At 36.9% G+C, this 21,349-nt stretch overlaps 1 protein-coding gene across 2 annotated transcripts in view; it reads right to left on the bottom strand.

The window, feature by feature from the left end:
- Nucleotides 1–21,349, bottom strand: part of NEDD4 (NEDD4 E3 ubiquitin protein ligase) — a 165,041-nt gene that overhangs the window by 83,363 nt on the left and 60,329 nt on the right. The window contains exon 5 of one of the 2 annotated variants that reach the window (XM_003827870.5): nt 14,489–14,542. In XM_003827870.5, coding sequence (XP_003827918.1) covers nt 14,489–14,542 — 54 coding nt within the window. Of the gene's footprint in view, nt 1–5,133; nt 9,782–14,488; nt 14,543–21,349 lie in introns of those variants that run through there. The other variant, XM_003827871.6, reaches the window with a different exon arrangement.

A 21,349-nucleotide genomic window follows, 5' to 3' on the forward strand; every position in this document is an offset into this window, starting at 1 on the left:
AGCTCTATTTTGTTTCGTCTTATTTTTGGTGGTAGAGAGGGGACTGAGAAAGTTAGACTAATGCTGTCCAAAATGAGGTGTGAACATTCATAAGCGATTTCAAGTTTTCACTTGTAATTTTCTGTTTCCTTCATTTGATATTGCTGAATTTCCATTTCAGTTTTCACTCATCATACTTGCTTATTCTATAGTTCCAAGGTGAAAGAACGTAAGACTGTAACCTTTATTTTTTCTCCAGGAAAAAGAGACTGTACTCTCCCTGTAGAGAGGGAGTTTGTCTTATACATCTTATATCCACTTCACATATGCCTTCTGTATAACAGTAACTACATATATACCTTGCCTATGCTATCTCATGCTTATTTTATGACATCGAGCAAGCAACCTATGCTGGCTGTTTCTGCTTCCTTACCTGTTTGATTCTTTCTTCAGTCTGGCTTTTAACCCCGCATTCTCCTGAGCCTAGTCTTGCTAATGGACCTCCTAACTGACACATCCAGTGGATACTTATGTTCTCTGTGGTACTGTCTGCTTTCCTCCTTCCCTCACCTTTCACCCATGCCTCTATGCCTCCACGCCTCCATGCTCTCCACGCCTCCATGCTCTCCACGCCTCCATGCTCTCTTGGCCTCTGTGTGGTTCCTCCTTAGTTTCTTCTTTATCCCCTCTTCTACCACCTCACCAAAGTTGGTGTTCCCCAGAATTATAATTTATCTTCCCTTCCCATCTCACTGTATACCTTCCCTAACGTGTTCATCCTTATCTGAGGCTTTGACTATACTCCTGACTCCCAATCTACATTTCCAACTCTCACTTCTCTCCTGAGCCTTGGTCCTGTATGTCCAACTGCCCTACTTGAAAGCAGCACTACCAGGGCAGCCTCTGATGCACATAAACTTCATACATGATTTCTTCTTCACCCTCCCAATCTGGCCCCTCTCCTGAATTCTCCATCTTAGTTCATAACATCACTGTTAACCCAGTCATCCAAGTTAGGAAAACTTTAATTCATTTATAATCCATGAAACCATGAAAAATTATCTTCTAAAAACCTTAAAGAGAGCACTTCACACTCTCAAATAAAGACCTCCATTGCCCAACTACTGACTATCAGCCGAAGACCCCCTTCTTTGTCTTCAGCATGAAGCACCAGGCCTAATCGGACTCTGACCCACTTCTGGCAGATCACCTCCTCCCACATCCCCAGGCTACCCTATGCTTGAGCCCCACTGGACTATTTACAGTGTGAGATTCTTTCACATTTCTAGCCTTGCATATGCTGCTGCTGCCACCTACAGCAGTGACTCTCAACAGGGGACAATTTTGCCCCTAGGGGACATCTGGCAATGTCTGGGGACACTTTTTGATTGTCACACTGGGAGAAAGGGGTGTTACTAGCATTTAGTGGGTGGAGGCCAGGGATGCTGTTAAATATCCTACAGTGCACAGGATAGCCCCCACTACAAAAGTGTCCAGCCCAATATCATAATGCTGAGATGGGGAATCCCTGCCCTAGAATCTCTTTGATTTCTCTGCCTGATGAACTCCAGTTTACCTATCAAGACTCGGTTCAAATGTCACCTCCTCTGGGAAACCTTCCTCTACCAACCAGGTCCTCTCTCCAGATAAATAATGTCACATCTTTCTACTTTTTCATACACACCTCTATTTAGCACATCACATATTAGACTGAAAATTTTTATGTTTACAAGCATGTCCCTATTACTAGAATGGGAGCTCCCCTAAATAGAGACTGTATTTTACTCATCTTTTATTCTCAGTGCTTGGGACAGTGCCTGGCACTCAAATGTGTACTGGATGAATTAAACAAGACACATCTACAGAGAATACAAAATATTTTCAAGCAAACAATTCAGCACTCTGAATCTGTCTGAAATTAACAATTCCTCAGTTCTAAGAAATATACATGTACAAATATACATTTTTCACCAACTTTCTAAAACTAGTCATTAACATTGTGGCATCACATTTTAGAATATTTATAAATTACATTGGTTTATATAAGTGCTGCTCAAAATAAATTTAACCAAATCTCTCTAAATATTCTGCTAAATTTAGTAAAATAGGGACTGGAAAATAATGGAACATTAAAGCAAGTATATATTTAAAACATCTATTTTAGGAAGAACAATAAAATAAGAAAATATTGAAATGTATAATCTTGAGATTAGTGTTAAAGGCTTTGAAATAATTAAGACATAAGTTTATTACAGTTCTACTATACTAGGCTTAAGCAATTTACCTATTTAGGATTAAGTTACATATAACGAACGAAAACTTTTATAACAAAAAGAAAAAATGTAAAAAATAATTCTAATAAAAATATGAATATAAGTAAAGAATGGAAGACATTCAAGCTTGGGAAAAATGCTAATGCACATTAAATAATAGGGTACTGAAATCTCTGAGCATCCTAACAACATAACATAGGAGATTTAGAAAACAACAGATGGGGGAAATAAAATAACAGTAGAGAAAACTAACTACTATACAGATTTAGAAATCTGAATAGCAATCATTGTTGTAACTGTATACATAGTACCTTAGCTCCTTAACCTGCTTCTTGATTGAACTGACAAAATATTACACATACTGTTAAAATATCAAGTATTTATTTTCAGATCAAAAGTCATTATATAGCCTTTACAAAAGTAATACTGTATTTCAAAAGGCATATGTAATAAACATATGCCAGTCACTGTTATGTTGTTTGCTATGCCTGAAATCAACATTATTATGCAGACAGAATACAAAGTCTCATCTTCACTCTAAGTTGTAAACACAGAACACAGACAGTGTCCCAGATACAGGTAAAAGTTCTCATTAGATTTAAAAAATCAGTCATTAATAAGCTGTTGATTACAGAAAGCTAGAAACTCAATTTTATACTGCTAGAGACTGGTAGCTAAACATATAAGAAAAGAAGTTGTAGACTCTCAGTGCTTTAGAAACCAGGTTCTCTGACCAAAGCAGTGATTTAATTTCACGGCTGCTCAGTACAGATAGCTGACATTACTAAATGCTACTCTAATATCAACTTGTTAAATGTGAATCCAGACTCAGCATATCAGAATACTAACCCAGACTAACTGGAGTCATGGGAAATATTTTGGGAGCTGTTTATTTATAAGTGAGTTACAATATACCACTATAATTAGATTAATATATAATTATTGATAAACACAAGATTATTTCTAAAACCCATTATTGTTGCCACTGCTATATTTAGAAAAAACAACACTAGAATCTTCTCCATAAAACAAGCCTTTGATTTATCAATTAGATCTATTTAGATATAGCATAAATTAAATTTAACTGTCACTATATGGTTTACAATGCTTTTATAAAGAGAAGTCTAATAAACATTAAACGGGGGGACAATTTAAATCTCCAGCAAACTGCACACTTCTGATTTTATAATCCAATAATCTACCAAAAGATAGAATCTGCACAAAGTTATACATTTGATTGTCACAAAAAATATTTAAGTTAGCTTACCTAAGCATAAATAAAACCAGTAACAATGGATATTTTTAACAATGCAAAAGGCATTTGATCCACATTTCATTAAAAAACACATTTAAAATACTCTTCTCAAAAGCATCCACAACAAACTATAATTATTACTACAAAATAAACTATTTTAAGGTATTTCTACAAATATTTCTACATGAATTATTCCTTTCAGATTATTTCATTAAGTGTAAAATAAATTTATAAGTAACATTAATTCAACTAGCATACTATTAATGTTTCTTCTCAGTGCCACTTCATTTCTTTCTTTCAGGAAGAAAAACAGTTGATTAGATTATAATCTCCTAAAATCTGGTTTTAGAAAAGTTTCCTAAATGGAATTTAAAATTCTAAATTATAGATCAGAATTTGAAATCTGATCTTTTTTTATCCTTAGTAAAGTAGTGGCTTATATTAACATCTGGGCATTGGTAACAATTATTATATTTACCAGATTTCAGAAGAGAGAAAATAAACTAGCAATTACTATTTTATTCACCTAAAGTTACTTATCCAGAAGTTTTTTTTTAAAAAACAATCTTTAATAAACATAATGGATGTTACAAAAACACAGATAAGGTTTTTTCCCCCCAAAACTATGATGTACTGTCATGTAAAATTGCTTTAGTTAGAAAATTTTTTAAATTTCCTGGAATCTGGTAAAACATTCCAAATACAGAAATTTTAAAAATCTATTTCAGTTCAAACCATTTTAAATACTTTGGAACGGCCAAATTACATAAAGAATTTTTGGCTAAGATTCATAAGAGTTAAATTACTAATATAATAAAGCTGAATTGTCAAAAAAATAAAAAGGTAAATAGAAAATTGTGGTAAATGCCTAGCAATTTAAACCAAATTCAAAAATATTAAAACTTAGAATTCAATATTGTTGAAAGAGTGAGTTACATTTTAGAAGGCAGTATTAACTCGTGGCTAAAGAAAAATAGGGTGGAAACAAAATTCCTGTGGTTAAGGGTATATACAAATACAAATGCCATTTATTTTTCCTCTGCTTTAAACATGCAGCATAATAGTTTTTATGAATGATCTTATAAACACATGTATTTGAGATATAGTTTCTCTATGATAATTTATAACAAGATCTTCACACTTTGATATGGGTTTTTGTTTAATATTTTAAATAAGCATTCTAAATTTTACTCTATTTCATAATGATTAAGAAGGGGAGAAAACAAAATGATCATTTGAAAATAGGAATAAAGTATTGAGCTACACAATAGAATACTATATCATTTAAAGGAAAAATATGCCAAGATAAAATGTTAAGAAATAGACTGTTATTCAAAGTTATTTTGTTGTAGAAAGTTTTTTATGTTGTAGAAAAGTTTTATAGCTTAAATCACTTAGGAAGATTTTTAAAAATATACATTTTGTACATTGGTAAAATAACAAATAGAGTAAAAAACTATACATAGAGTTCTTCAGATTTACAAATATAAAATTTATGACTACAAAATACTGCTAGCTAAGGACCAGGAAAATATGTAAAACTGCTTGGTTATAATAAATGTTCTCCAAATATTTCATTGTTATTCTCATATAAATTAACATTTACCAAGACCAAAGGAAACTTACCTTGCAAGAATTAGACAGTTCATTTGTGCAATCTCTGTTGCTGTCTCTTGATAAATTATCCACTTTACCTTCATTTCCAGATGCAAACTTTATGAGTAACTGAGATGGTCCCCCTTTAGAACAATTGTGCTTAAGGCTGGATAGACAGGAAATATTTGGATAAGCTCCTCCCAATGAAATACTTCTTTGTAAAATACCATGGTTTTTGTTCATCTGTGAATGTGGTCTTTCCAATTCTCCATTGATATTTATTTGACAATCTACATTTTGGGAGGATGGCAAACATGCAGATGTCCTATGCATGAGCTTAATATACTCTGAATCAGAATTAAGCTTAATTTCTGACATTTCTGGTTTACAATCACCATTTGTTGTTTCACAATCTAATGTAGCTGCTTTTCGTTGGGTGAAATGCACTGAAACACAAGAATATCCTTCAGATACCTTTTCACAGACACTCTGTCTGGGAGTATTATTCGAAAGAACAATTTTCTTCTGTAACGAGCCCTTCCTGTGAAGCGGCCGTATGTCTCTTACTTCTCCGGGGGTACAAATTGTTTTAGATAACCGAAGTCCATTGACAGCTGTTGAAAGAAATCCTTTAGCACTAGTGCCATCCTCATTATGTGCAATTTCACTAGGAGAAATAATAAACTGGTGTGAAGTTTGATAGGATCCTTTGCTCAGAAGAGTACACGGACTTGTTGGAGAAGTCGGTGGGGTAGTTGAAGGACTCCTAGGAAAAATGACTAAGGAGGAGCAACGTTTTAGTGGAATTTTTGTGTTCCTGCTCACTGGCAATTTCATAATCTCTAATCCATGTTCCAAGTCATCCTGGACAAAAGGATCTGTACTTGTACTTCTTGAAAAAATTTCACAAGGAGTAGTATTCCTGTTTGGCACACTTCTATTGGAGGTGCTGTCAGAAGGTAAGTTTCTACCCAAAAAAGTATCATCACTTGGTGGAAAAGTATAACTACTACTGTCACTGATGACACTGTTAGTATATGAACCTCCACTTGTGATACTTGCACATGACCCAAAATCACTACCGTTGCTGCTGTAAGACCCATTATCACTGGTTGAAAAGTTACTAAGGCTACCACTACAAATGGCTGGACTGCTTACAAGGTGACCATCATTCACAGCATTCAATTCATTATCGACCACAGCACTGCTGTAAATACCATCCTTCAAGATACAAGTAAACGAAGCATCATCACTATCAGCTAAGACAGTGCTAGACTGAAGATATCCACTGTACCTTGTTGGCTGTAGTGAAATCTGTAGACAGCTGCTCTTTTTATTAACATTTTCAGATGAGGGAACAGATGATCTTTCTTGAGACTGAACGTTTTCCTTTATTAACGGAGCTAGTGCAGTCTGTCTGGGAGTCAGCTTCATTTGAACAACGTTAGACGTTGAAATCCGTGTTGGTCTTTTGAAGCACATGTGAACATGGCTATCCAAGTCATCTCCGGAGGTTTCTGACAAAGGGTAAGTATTGCTTCTTCTGGCTGCAAAGTGCAATCGTAAGCTTTGTGCCATTTGTTCTCATTTCCAAACATGTTAAGGGCTGAAAGTCATAACAAAGATCTCTGTCTGTAGACAGGCTAGAAGCAGCTGCACTGCATCAAAAGAAAAAATCATTTGTGGTGCCTAAAAGAGCTATTAAGTAGTAGTCTTTATCCTAAGTAAAACATTAGATACCAGATATCATAGAAAGAAAAAGACGACCCATTCCAGAGACTGACGTTTCCAAAATGTCTTGAATCGCTTGAAGTCAAAATGCCTTCACTTACAAAGCACTTGATTTCCAGCGACCTTTAAGCTGAGCTCAGCTGCAGCACACTGACTCAAACACAGCCAACCTTGTTTCAATTATACCTTCTCCAATTTGCATGAATGAGTAACACAAGAACAACAATCTTCTAACATTTCAAGTTGAAACAGTATTTTTTCACCCCAGCTCTACTAAATGAACATTTAACTATGTGAATCGCAGTGCCTATACTTTCTCCAGCCAACTTTGCCCACTAATATTTTTACCCATAGGTATAGAATTACAGGAAGTTGGTAGGAACAAAACCCCATGTAATTAAGCATCGAATCAAAGATTGAATTTCCAAATAGTAGCCATACTAGGAATCTAGTCAAGTTAGTTAATATAGGGACTGTTAATTTTTTTTTTTTAATGTGTGAATTCAAACAGTTAGGTAAATTTGGAAATACCAAAACTTTACAATGAATTAAAACTTTAGCACTACATCAAATAGATACATATTTTAGCTTCCAAAGTGCTAGTTACATAAAAAGTGAAAGCTTAAGGACAGAACTACAAAATTAACCTAGTAATACCATTGCAAAACTGAAGCATAGGTTCAAGAAAAAAAGTTTAAGAGAAGCTGTCACTAAGCATTTTCTCCTGTAATTTTAAGGCCTTTTCCAGCCAAGTAGAACAGTCTTTAAATGATGCCATTTATATTTTGACTATTAAAACTGCCAAGAAATAGCCTAAGCAAACATTCCAATAAAAATATATGCAGATTAGAAAAAAAAACTATACCCCAAGATAGTTTGAACACACAGGATATTTTATTCCACTGTCTCTGCAATTCATTCACTTAAGAGAGTGTTGTGGTAAGTAAAGAAGTCTAAAAAGGATTTAACACATCAAATAAACATATCTCAATGCCAATTCTGTTCTGAAAAACTCTAAGAGCTCTTTGCTGGCCCCTGCTGGTACTTTGAAACAATCCATTTAGCTGTTTGATATCTATAAAGAAATACAAACCAAGCTGCACATTTCTTTATATAAACAAAGTACATACTTGTTTACCTTTTTGAGAGCTAGCCCTACCCTAGAGGTGGAATTACTCACCAGTGCTGATAAAGCTCCCACAGTAGAGAACAGTGGACTGTTTGTCCTTTTAGAGGTTGTGATTTTGTATATATATTTTTTCTGCTTTGTATTTATTTAACCTTTATTTTCAGTTTACTAGGCAATAAAAATTTAATATTTTAATTTCTCTCTCAAATGCCATAGACCAAGGTTGGTATTCTATTTGAAAGAAACAAATTTATTTTAAAATAATACTCTAGGGTATATTTAAACCCCTCACCTAAATTTTATAGCTGGAACTCCAGTAATAAATATATACTGGCTCATTCATAGGAAAGTAAAAGGTAAAATAGTTCCGTTGTTTATACCACATGCTACTACACCCAAGTTGTATTTTTCTAAGTAAGTTTTTTTTCCTAAGTAAAAGCAAATATGTAAAACATATACTCATACTTTGTTAAAAAAAAAACTGCTTAAGATAGATCTGTTTTTGATCAGAATTTTCTAAACAGATTTTTAATCAATTAAGACACAAAACAGAATTATGGGAATTCATTGCATTTCATTTGACTAGAATGAAACAGCCCTGTTTTTGAATGCGTACAATAGTTGAAAACTTAGTAATACAATTATTATGTTATTTTTGCTTTTGTATAAACTACCTCCTTTATGATTTTACAGACTTCAGTCAATATTCTCTTAACATCTTTTTCTTTTAAATAAGGAGGAGTCCTGTTTTACTCTGCCTTCAAATGACTTCAGCGTTCTTTCTGGGATTAAGTGTGGGGTCTAATAACTCAAAGAATGAATCCCTTCTAATAGGCTAATCAATGAGATCTAATTGTTCATGCCTGTGGCCTAAAACTTCCAGGAAATAAGAAAAGCTCCTCTGATTATTAACATATAAAATAATGAACTCCAAGTATTTGGTCAGATAAATGTCTTCTCTTCGGTAAGCTTCACTATAAGCATCAGTTCCATGTCCCCTAACTAGATTTTAACTTTCCAGAGAGCATGGGCCATAACTACACATTTCTTCTGATGCTCCTGAGCTCATCCTGGGCTCAAAGTAAGTACCAGAAGACACCAGATAGAAGTCTGGATGGAGAGATGGATGGTGTCATCACAGTCACTCTGAATGCCTAATGCTTTCTTTCAGGATTTTTCTTGTTGTTGTTGAAGTTGATCCAGCCGCCACTTTTAAAGAAATATCAAAAAGCACTGCAGGTGGACAAGAAAGAATGATGTTTGAAAAATTTACAGAGAGGGTTTCAGCCAAGGAAATGTAAGGTAAGAGAATCACACGCACTTCCTAGCACTCTAGTCTGAGTTTAAATTCTAGGGAGGCTGAACAATTTGCATTGCTGGCTGAGGTCTGAAATTGCATAGGATCTATACTGCTATTATAGCAGTTACATGGGAAATCGGGGAGTTTGCTATAAAATGTAGTCCCTCAGTCCAGCAAATACCAAAACAGGAGTGTTAATCCTAACCTTAAGTGTAGAAGAACTGAAGGGACATGGCAGCCCTCATCTGGAAAGAATCCATGCAAGTCCTACATAGAATTTCATATTCCGGAATGAAACAGATAATGTCTTAGGATTGAAGCTAAGAACCTCACATTCAGAGCTGTTGGTTACTGATCATCTACATGGAAAATAATGTGATTATCTACATGGTATGGATAGGCTCTGGGTAATCTTAATCATTGACTGAACTTTGAAGGCCAAAGTCTGCTGCGGTGGTTAATTGTATGTATCAACTTCGATAGGTTATGGTACCCACTTGTTTGGTCAAACATCAGTATAGACATTGCTATGAAGACATTTAGACATGATTAGCATTTAAATCAGTAGACTCTCAGTAGAGCACATTACCCTCCACAATGTGTGTGGGTCTCATCCAATCAGTTGAGGGCTTTGAAAGCAAACACAGGTTGTGTAAGAAGCAGCAATTCTGCCTCAAGACTACAATATAGAATCCCTGCCTAAGTTCTCGGCTTCCTGGCCTGCCCTGCAGATTTCAGATTGAAGTCTTCACTATATATATATTGTGTGGAAATATATATATTCATATATTATACATAATTTCATATATAAAATATATGAAAAATAAATAATACATAAAATATATACACAATCTATTGTTTCTGTTTCTCTGGAGAACCTTCACTAATACAACTGCTAAACGTGAGAAGCACAGGGTCTCCACCCAGAATATATAGGTGGCTCCTAAAACCGGTGGCTGAATGTGTACAGGTGTATGTCTTAGACTGGTGACACAGTGCTAACTTTTGCATTGGTGGGTAGAATTTTTTTAAGACACATCATTCTGAAATGTTCTGTCATTATTGCCACCACTACCACCACCATCACCATAATGAAACGACAATATTTTATAACACTCAAGTCTTAAAATTGGCTGGAAAAAAGTGATATAGGCCTACTCTTTCTTGAAAGCAAATATCACTTACATTACAAACGTTTTCCAGATGACTAAAGTTGTTTCTGCTTAATATTATACTTGTGTTCTTCACCCTCCATTTTCCAAGAGAATTTGCTAGGAAAATGGTACATTTTAAATTTAGTTGTGAGTGCCTCAGCAGAATAAAGACGGAATGACATTTATAATGACACAAGTCACTTGTTGCTATACAATCAGGTCTGTTACTCCACCAATGGCTATAGGTTCTATAACATCTCAGGTCATCTCTATACCTCCCTTACCTGCTAAGACTAGCAACAAATCAGAGGACTAGAATGACACACACCACCATGTTCTAATTATCTTTGGCTCTTTGTTTTGCTGGTAAACCGAGTTTCTCAAGCAAAGCTGTATTTCCCACGCATAGAAGAGCATCTAACACAGTAGATATACTAAATGGTATATCTTAGCTAACACAAGATATACCATATCAGAGAGCTACAAACGCGTTAAGTCTATGAATGTTAAATGACACTTTATATTTGTATCATGATAAAGAATTTTCCAAGTATTTTCATCGTCATTGTCTCATTTTATCCTCACAATATGCTTATGAGATAGGCAGGGCAAATATTGTTGTCCTCATTTTTTAAATGTGAGAAGGTATTTTTAGAAGGATTGAATAATTTGTTTAGGGTTACAAGCTAATACCCCAAAAGAAAGGCAGGATTATAATAGAATTTCTTAGTCCTTAGTGTGGGGATCTATAATAACTTTTTTTTTTCCCCCGAGATGGAGTCTCACTCTGTTGCCTAGGCTGGAATGCAATGGTGTGATCTCAGCTCACTGCAACCTCCACCTCCTGGGCTCAAGCAATTCTCATGCCTCAGTCTCCAGAGTAGCCGGGACTACAGGTGCGCACCATCAGGCCTGGCTAATTTTTGTATTTTTAGTAGAGACGCAGTTTCACCATGCTGGCCAGGCTGGTGTCGAACTCCTGACCTCAGGTGTTCACCTAACCTCAGGAACACCTCCTGATCCACCCGCCTCAGCCTCCCAAAGTGCTGGGATTACAGGTGTTACAATATTTTGATTAATGTGTTATTTGTTTTTTCATATGGTTAAAAGTTTTAAAAATTCTGTCATATTTATCCATCTATAAATATCCAACTGTTAATATCAAAGGCAATACTTTTTTCTTCCAACCTATCATGACACACTTTATAGTATTATATACACAGTAAATGCTTAAGGAATGTTAATTCACTGATTAGTGTTTGACAAACAGCCATTCTGGCCATTAAGAAAGAGTCACGCAAATACTAAAGTTACTGGCAAAATGGACCAGACAATTAAGCATGGTGGAAAGCACAAATGTGAGCTGTCCCTCCTTGTGGACAACATGCAAATAACGCAAATAAAATAGTTCACCAATAATACACTCAATGATCAGGCAAAATTCACATCGGTATCAGTGGCAACAGGAAAAATAACAGTAATACCATGATCTAGCAATTCAACTCTAAAACATATCTCTTAGAGATAGACTCAGACACGTACATAGGGAGACATAAAAATGTTTATCAATTTGTAAGAGCAAAATACTGGAAATAACACTAATATCTATTAAGGAGGTTAAATACATAAATTATAGCATTATGATTTTTCAGAATATAGAAAATTATGCATCATTGAAATGTGTAATCACAGATCTCACAAATATAATGTTAAGCAAAAAAGCATATCAGAGGAATGTCTATAGAGATATACTATTTTTACAAATTAAAAAATATGCAAAATAAACAATGTGGGTTTTTGTTTTTTGGAGACAGAGTTTCGCTCTTGTCACCTAGGCTGAAGTGCAATGGTGTTATCTTGGCTCACTGCAACCTCCACCTCCTGGGTTCGGGCAAGTCTCCCAACTCAGCCTCCCAAGTAGCTGGGACTACAGGTGCCCACCATCACGCCTAACTAATTTTTGTATTTTTATTACAGACAGAGTTTCACCATGTTGGCCAGCCTGGTCTTGAACTCCTGACCTCAGGTGATCCACCTAACTCGGCCTCCCAAAGTGCTGGGATTACAGGCATAAGCAACCATGCCCGGCCAACAATGTGTTTTTTGGGGATATATATACATGTGATAAAAGTATTTTAAAAAGCAAAGAATGATAAAAACAAAATTGAGGACAGTGGCTACTACTTGTGGAGGAAGAAAAGAAGATGCTACTAAGGAGGGATCTAGGGAGGGTTTCAAAGATTTTGGTAATGTTCTAGTTCTTAAGCTGAGTAACGTGTATACATATTTGTCTTATTATTTAAAATATTTATATTATGTGGGCTTTTTTGTATGTATATTTCATGAGTTAAAAACAAAACACACACAAAAACTCCACCAATACAAAGTTTAATTTGTTTCCCTCTAGAAGGGACCAGCCTGGCCAACACGGTGAAACCCCGTCTCTACTAAAAATACAAAAATAAGCTGGGCAAGGAGGCGGGTGCCTGTAATCCCAGCTACTTGGAAGGCTGAGGCAGGAGAATAGCTCGAACCTGGGAGGCAGAGGTTGCAGTGAGCTGAGACTGCACCACTGCACTCCAGCCTAGGCAACAGAGTGAGATTCTGTCAAAAAATAATAATAAAAAATAAAGGAAAACAGGTCTATAGATTCAGAGGGGAAAAAAAGGAAAACATTTTATATTCTTTTAAAAAAGCAAAAACACAGACAGAAAACAAATAGCTCTGTAACTAACCATATCTGATAATCAAATCAGCAACATCTGTCACTTAGCCTTAAAAATTAGATGGCCAGGCTGGGCATGGCAGCTCATGCCTGTAATCCCAGCACTTTGGGAGTCAGAGGCAGGTGGATCACGAGATCAGGAGATCAGGACCATCCTGGCCAACATGGTGAAACCCCATCTCTACTAAAATTCACAAAAATTAGCCAGGTGTGGTGGTGAGCGCCTGTGGTCCCAGCTACTGGGGAGGCTGAGGCAGGGGAACTGCATGAACCCTGGAGGCGGAGGTTGCAGTGAGTTGAGACTGAGCCACTGTGCTCCCACCTGGCAACAAAGCGAGACTCCATCTCAAAAAAAAAAAAATATATATATATATATAGCAAGTCAGTGATAGTCTTCTTTGGCAGCAATAATGTACTTTTGCTTAGTATGATGTTTATTAAAGATTTCATTGGCAATATCTTTAGTTGCCAGTATAATTACCATTTCTTGAGGGCAAAAAAAACATGAATGTAGTTTAACACTAAAAACAGACTTTTTTTTGAAAAAAGCTGGTTTCTCTGTTAGCTAAAAAATGAACAAAACTGTTTAATTTTTCTGGTGCTTGTAACTGATAAGCTTTGCACACATAACACTGTTTCTATACTTACCTGTTCAAATCTTACAGGTTTAAAATATAGATGTAAGATGCTAAGATGAGGGTTTGAGATTGGATCCTCAGAGACAAAATTAGGAAAAGGATAGGACTTTAAGAGAGTCTTTAGGAATTCAGAAATCAGAACAATCATTTTATAAAAAGAACATCAGGTTTAACTTTGCTTTTTACTTCTGTAAGAGCTGGCCATCTTTGAGAAGACTTTATTTGCTCATTCCTTATCAGTGTAAAAAGGACAGATTTCCTCTGTAGAAGAGTGGGGATGAGAGAGTGGATAGGATGTCCATTGGATACAGGTAACCCTAAGAAAGGCCACTGTAGTGAGGAGGCGCAACTGAAGGATACCCTGGGAAGATTCCCAGAGCCATGGAGTAGGAACCAGGGGTCGTGGGCGAGTGAGAGGGAAGGCAGGACAAAGAGGTTGGTTTTCTGTCCTCTCCTGTCACAAGAGGTCTTGAGTAAGACCTTATAATATGTTGGCAATCAGAAGAGGTGCTTGGGAGGAGAATGGAAAGGGAGCAAGTAGGACCAGGAGGAAGAAAACAAATTCTATCTCCCTCACCATTTTGCCCAGAGTCTCCATAACCACCCCCAAGCCATCTCTCAAATCCCAGTCTGCTTACCCACTTCCCCTGGCTGCTCTACTGAAATGTACCCTTACTTCATATTTCATATAAGCACAATATAACTTACCAATCGGTTTTCGTCAAACACTTCAAAAAGAAGCCGGTGCTGCTGAGGATGAACCTAAGAAAAACACAATCTTTATTTAAAAACAAGTAAACATCAACCCACAGATACTCAGAAATAAATGCTTAAAGATGCTGCCATTTGGTCGGGCGTGGTGGCTCATGCCTGTAATCCCAGCACTTTGGGAGGCCGAGGTGGGTGGATCGCCTGATGTCAGGAGTTCAAGACCAGCCTGGCCAACATGGTGAAACCCCGTCTCTACTAAAAATACAAAAATGAGCCAGGTATGGTGGCATGTGCCTGTAGTCCCAGCTACTTGGGATGCTGAGGCAGGAAAATCGCTTCAACCTGGGAGGTGGTGATTGCAGTGAGCCAAGACTGTGCCATTGCACTCCAGCCTGGGCGACATAGAGAGACTCCATCTCAAGAAAAACAAAACAAACAAAAAGAAGTTGCCATTTTCTAATTCCGATTATTTGGAATGCATTTTAAAATTACATGAAATAAGAGCAGACTAGTCATGTGTCACTCATTTTCTAGTAGTTTCACAACAACAACAAAGTGAATCTGGTTGTTTATTTTTCAGATTTTTCTAACAGAACGAAAGGAAGTAAAAGAAAATTTCAAAAGATTACTTAAATGTTTGCAAACGCTTATGAATACAGATTAGATTTTGACATCTTATGATCAGTTTTATTTACTTGCTTTTTATTAATCAGTTTAGAGCCACCCAAAGTGGACATTTTTCAGAAACTAGTGTTGTGAATCCTTTTATTATTGACTTAATAAAATTACATGTTGCTTTTACTATATAAAGTACATAGCAGTCAAAAGTATACACTGCGTTTTCACTTAAGGTTTAAGCTTTGTAGCACATGAATAAAAATTACAAGCAATATTTTGTTTTTCAAAGCCAATGCTTTCATTCTTGTGGGAATGTTTCGATATCAAAATTAAAATCGCCTACTATATATATTATATTGAACACTGTGATATCTTAAAACATTGGTGTACATGTCAAAACTATTGATAGAAAAAAGTCCTATGCTTGTGACAAAGATATCTAGATACCTAACTCAGTGTCTACTTTTCCCTCTGAGAACATAATCCTAGTTTTACCTACAGCCACGTTCCCAGGCTCATCACACTGCACACCTCTTGAGGAAACCATTAATTTTTGAAAACTGAAGTACAACACATATTCAATGAAGTATAAAGTATACTAATGTTGGGATGAGGAAGAAAAAAGTATACTAATCTTAACTATATAGCTTGATAACTTTTTACATATACATACTGTATCATACAGTATGTATATGTAAAAATACATATACATATGTATCATATACATATACAGTATGTAAAATATATACATATACGTATGTAAAAATACATATACATACTGTACATGTATATGATACATATGTATATGTATCAAACCCAGATAAAGATATTGAATACTCTGTTCTATTCTATATATTGTTTTTTTGTGAATGGTGTCCTATGGAATTGTTTAACATGGAGACCCTGAATATGTCTATCTAGAAATGTATCCCTTGTACCTACGGGCAACCAATGAAGCCAACCTAGTGCCAGTCACTCCTCAGGAGAGCTTTTCAGAGGTGGCTGACTCAGCTGGGAGAGATGTCCCTTTTGCCCCTTGCATTTATCTTTCCTGTCTGAAATGTGGTTAGGATAGCTGGCACTCCTGCAGCCATATTGTGACCATGGAATAACTGAGGATAGACATGCCAAACATAAGGCTAGACAACATGGGGATGGAAAAATAGTGTTAAGACGGCCGGATGTGCTGGTTCACACCTGTCATCCCAGCACTCCTAGGCTGAGGCGGGAGGATCACTTGAGCCCAGGAGTTGGAGACCAGGCCTGGGCATCATAGGGAGACCATCTCTACAAAAATAACAAAAATTAGCTGGGCATCATGGCACACGCCTATAGTCCCAGCTACTCAGGAGGCTGAGGCACGAGAATCGTTTGAACCTGGGAGGCGGAGGTTGCAGTGAGCCGAGATCGTGCCACGGCACTCCGGCCTAGATAACAGAGTGCAAACCTGTCCCCTATCCTCCACCACACCCCCCCAAAAAAGAGTGGGCATAGTGGCTCACGCCTGTAATCCCAGCACTTAAGGAGGTCAAGGAAGGCAGATCACTTGAGTTCAGGAGTCTGAAACCAGCCTGGCCAACAGGGTGAAACCCTGTCTCTACTAAAAATACAAAAGTTAGCTGGGTGTGGCGGCAGGCACCTGTAACCCCAGCTAGTTGGGAGGCTGAGGCAGGAGAATCGCTTGAACCTGGGGGACAGAGGTTGCAGTGAACCAAGATCGTGCTGCTGCACTGTCCAGCCTGGGCAACAGAGTGAGACTACGTCTCCAAAAAAAAAAAAAAAGATAAAGAAAAAGAAAAACAGTGTAAGATGATTTTTTTTCAAAGAAGATGTAGAAGAACTTTTGAGGAGATGTAACTGAGCTAAGACTTGAAAGTTGGGAAGAATTTAAATGAGAAGGTATAGAGAACATGCACAGCAAGGTCACATGAGAAAAGAAGGCACGGGGGCAGAATGAGCGTGCTCTAAGGAAATGAGACAGACAAAGACGACAAGATTCTTTTTTTTTTGAGATAGAGTCTCACTCTGTCACCCAGGCTGGAATGCAGTGGTGCGATCACAGCTCAGTGCAACCAGGCTCAAGCAATCCTCCCACCTCAGCCTCCTGAGGGTCTACAGGCATGCACTACCATGCTCGGCTAATTTTTAAAAAATTTTTGCAGAGACAAGGTCTCACTGTGTTGCCTAGGTTGATCTTGAACTCCTGGGCTCAAGTGTTCCTCCCGTCATGGCCTCACAAGAATATTTTTGCATCAGACACTGGCAAGAAAAGTTTGGTTAGTTAGGGTAGAGCCAGGATGGGGACACTGACATCCAGAAGAAGAGTTAAGACTTGATTGGTAGGGGGACCAAAGCAGTTTTAAAAGGAGAAATGACATAATTTAGGTCACATCTGAAGATTATTTTGTCAGTGGTGCACAAAATGAACTGGACTGGAGACAGACCCTGGTGTCTACAGGAGCTGGAGCCCTAGTAACTCAGGCAGGGAGTCAGCAGAGCTTTGCTTAGGATGGCCCCAGTTGGAGTAGGGAGGGAGACAGGGCTATAGAAACCATTTTGAGGAAAAACCTCCAAAGTATCAATGTCTATCAAAATATCTAGCAGACACTGCAGATGTTTAATGAATATTGCTAAGAAACTAATCTGCTGTCCTGGTTCAGACTGTAATTAATAGCTTATAACAGGATTCACTACCTCAATTATCTTTTTTTTTCCCTTCTCACTCTGTCACCCTGGCTGGAGTACAGTGGTGCAATCCCAACTCACTGCAACCTCCGTCTCCTGGGTTCAAGCGATTCTCCTGCCTCGACCTCCCAAGTAGCTGGGACTACAGGGGCGTGCCATCAGGCCTGGCTAATTTTTGTATTTTTTTAGTAGAGACAGGGTTTCACCATGTTGGCCAGGCTGGTCTCGAACCCCTGACCTCAGGTGATCCACCCACCTCGGCCTCCCAAAGTGCTGGGATTACAGGCGTGAGCCATCATGCCTGGCCTATCTTATCTTTTTAATCTATCTTTCGTACTGTAATTGGAGTGACTTACCTAGAAGACATTTAAGCCATCTTTACACCCTACTTAAAAGTTGTCCCCAATGGTCTAAATAACAAAATCCAAAAGCCTGAGTATGGAATGATCCTTCATGATCTGAGTCCAATTTCCCTTTCTGGCCTTGTGTCCTACAAATGTCCCCCTGCCCAACCAAATATGCATCTACCCTATACTGTAATCACACTGGAAACTCACTACTAATTGCTTCTTGCATTTTCTGATTTGTATTTCTGAGCATGTTAAGGTCTATCCACTTGCAACACCTTCTCCACTCTACATGTCTACACTGTACTCATCATTCAAGCCCAGCTCAAATGCCAACCTCTCCCTAGAGCCTGACCTCCCCATTCACTACTACTCCTCTATTTTGAAAGTAGTTGATCAGATTTACTACATTTTGTCCTTTTATTAAAGTTAATTTGGCATATGTGTGATATCTCCCTACTGAGTTATAAACATCACAAATGACTTATTCATGTTGCTTTTTGTATTTCAGAAGCATATAATAAATGCAAAAATATAGTTTAAAATGTGTAGTGAGAATACTAATTAAAAATTAAAAATACTAATTAAAACATGAACATAAACAGCTATCTTCTCTCTTGGGAGAGTCTATTTAAATCATAGGTAATAGTTTGTAAAAGATATAAAACCATTACAGCAAAGAAGATGAGAGGGCCATCAGCAGCTGAGCAATTTCAACAGTTACCTAGCACACAGATGAAGCAGGGATGGAAGTGATGATGGAGGGCAGAGGAAGCTGAAAACCACCGAAAGAACAGAGTGTCAAAGCAACAGGGGCAACTGCCCTAATGACAGAATGTCTCAAATACCACCTTAGCCTCCAGATGGTACATGTACACACATGCACGAGCACGCACGCACACACACCCTCTTATTAGAGATTTTCTCTTTATGTCTGATTTCAGGAGGAGATTTAATGAAAATATAAGCATCAGACTTTTTTCCTTTTTTAAAAAAATTTATTTTAGTTTTGGGAGTACATGTACAAGTTGGTTCTATAGATAAACTGTGTGGTATGGGTTTTTTTTGTACATATTATTTCATCCCAGGTAATAAGCATAGTACCCAACAGGCAGCTTTTCTATCCTCACCCTCCTCCTCTCCTCTACCCTCAAGCAGGCCACGGTGTCTATTGTTCCCGTCTTTGTATCCATGTGTACTCACGTTTAACTTTCACTTATAAGTGAGAACATGTGGTGGTTGGTTTTCTGTTCCTGTAAGCATCAGTTTTAATATATAAAATATAAATGGTAACTAAAAATGTAACATATAATTGTTAAATGTTTATGCATTTTACCTAGAGAAACAACAGATGATTTTTCTATTTTATCACTGTTAAGTATGATAGATTACCAGAGATCACGAACGTAGAAATTAGAAAAACTGTCCTCAAAGGAAAAAGAGATAATTTAGGAAACAAAAGAAAAGAGTTTTAAAAACTATAAGGAGTATCCTTAGAAACATTTAGGAATGTCTTGCATCCATAAAACAAAAACAAGATACTAAAAAAGGGAACTGGAAAACAAAAAAGAAGTGCTGGAATGAAAAACGACTGCTGAATTAAAATAGAAGTGCTTTAAGAAAAATTTGTGGAAATCTCCCCAAAGGTAAAATAAAAAACTAAGTTGAAGGGAAATGAGTGAAAATAAAAAAGAGGATTTTCTGAACAGAGTCAGTGAAAGAATTAACCCCTAATGCCCTAAAAAAAGAGGCTGGGCAAATTATGGCTTGTGTGCTAAATCCAGCTAGCCATCTACTTTTTAATTTAATGGCTCACAAGATAAGAATATTTTTTATATTTTTAAATGGTTACATTTCAGATAGGTATATAAATACCTACACCATAGCCTTGATTTTGCCTCCCAACCTACAACACCGAAAATACTTACTATCTGTCCCTTTAAGAAAAAGTTCACTGACCCTCGTCCTAGACAATCACTGTATGTTATCTATTAATTTCTCTCATGTATCTAGAATGGTACTGGTTAAGACTAGCCTTGGAAGATGTGAGAAAAAAGTTAGTCAAACCATTTTCTGAGTCTGTGGTTCACATGAGGAATTCTGATTGAGAAGAACAGAAAATCACTCTAGGTGACCTTCCATTCAACTAGTTGGAATCCCCAAATGATAATACAAACAGAGGGAAGAAAATTATTAAAGAAATTATTCACACAATTTCCAGAGTTGAAGAGAAACAGTATTCATTAGACTGAAATGCTTACTGATATGGTTTGACTGTGTCCCTACCCAAATTTCACCTGAATTGTAATAATCCAAATGTGTCAACGGCAGGGCCAGGTGGAGATAATTGAATCATGGGGGTAGTTTCCCCCATACTGTTCTCCTGGTAATGAATAAGTCTCAGGAGATCTGATGGTTTTAAAAATGGGAGTTTCCCTGCACACACTCTCTTGCCTGCTACCATGTATGATATGCCTTTGCTTCTCCTTTGCCTTCCGCCATGATTGTGAGGCCTCCCCAGCCATGTGGAACTGTGAGTCCATTAAACCTCTTTCCTTTATAAATTATCCAGTCTTGGGTACGTCTTTACTAGCAGCATCAGAATGGACTAATTCACTTACCAAAGGCCAAACACAATGGATTTTAAAAACTGTACATACAAGGCATATCACTGTGAAATTTTAAAACACTGGCGTAAAGATAATTATTAAATTTTTCAGAGAAAGAGAAGCAAAGAGGGAGAAAAAAGGAACAGGTATATCTTTCAACAGGAATACAAAATACAATTGTAAAAGATGATAAAGCAATGTCTTCAAATTTATGTTCACCCAAGAATCCTATGAACAGCCAAACATGAGTTGGCTATTTATTCATCTATCACAGTTGGAAATCAACTTGGAACATGCATGCATGAGCTTTTTAATAATATGGGAAATATGATCAGAGTAACAAACAGAAACAGTTAAAAAGTGGGTAGCAGGAATAGGAGGGAGGGCAGAACACCAGAATTTGTTGTTTTTCATTATAAGCCCTTTTATACTATCTCATTTTAAAACTATGTGCAAATTCTTTCACAAGATTTTTTAAATTTATTGAAGATAGAAGTAAAACTATGCTCACGAAAAATAGAGTTTATAAGATGATATTTTAAGGAAAGGCAAAAGCAGAAAAAAAATAAAAATATCAGTGACAGACATTGAAAAAAAGG

The sequence above is a fragment of the Pan paniscus genome, chromosome 16 (genome assembly GCF_029289425.2).
Source record: "Pan paniscus chromosome 16, NHGRI_mPanPan1-v2.0_pri, whole genome shotgun sequence".
Lineage (NCBI taxonomy): Eukaryota > Metazoa > Chordata > Mammalia > Primates > Hominidae > Pan > Pan paniscus.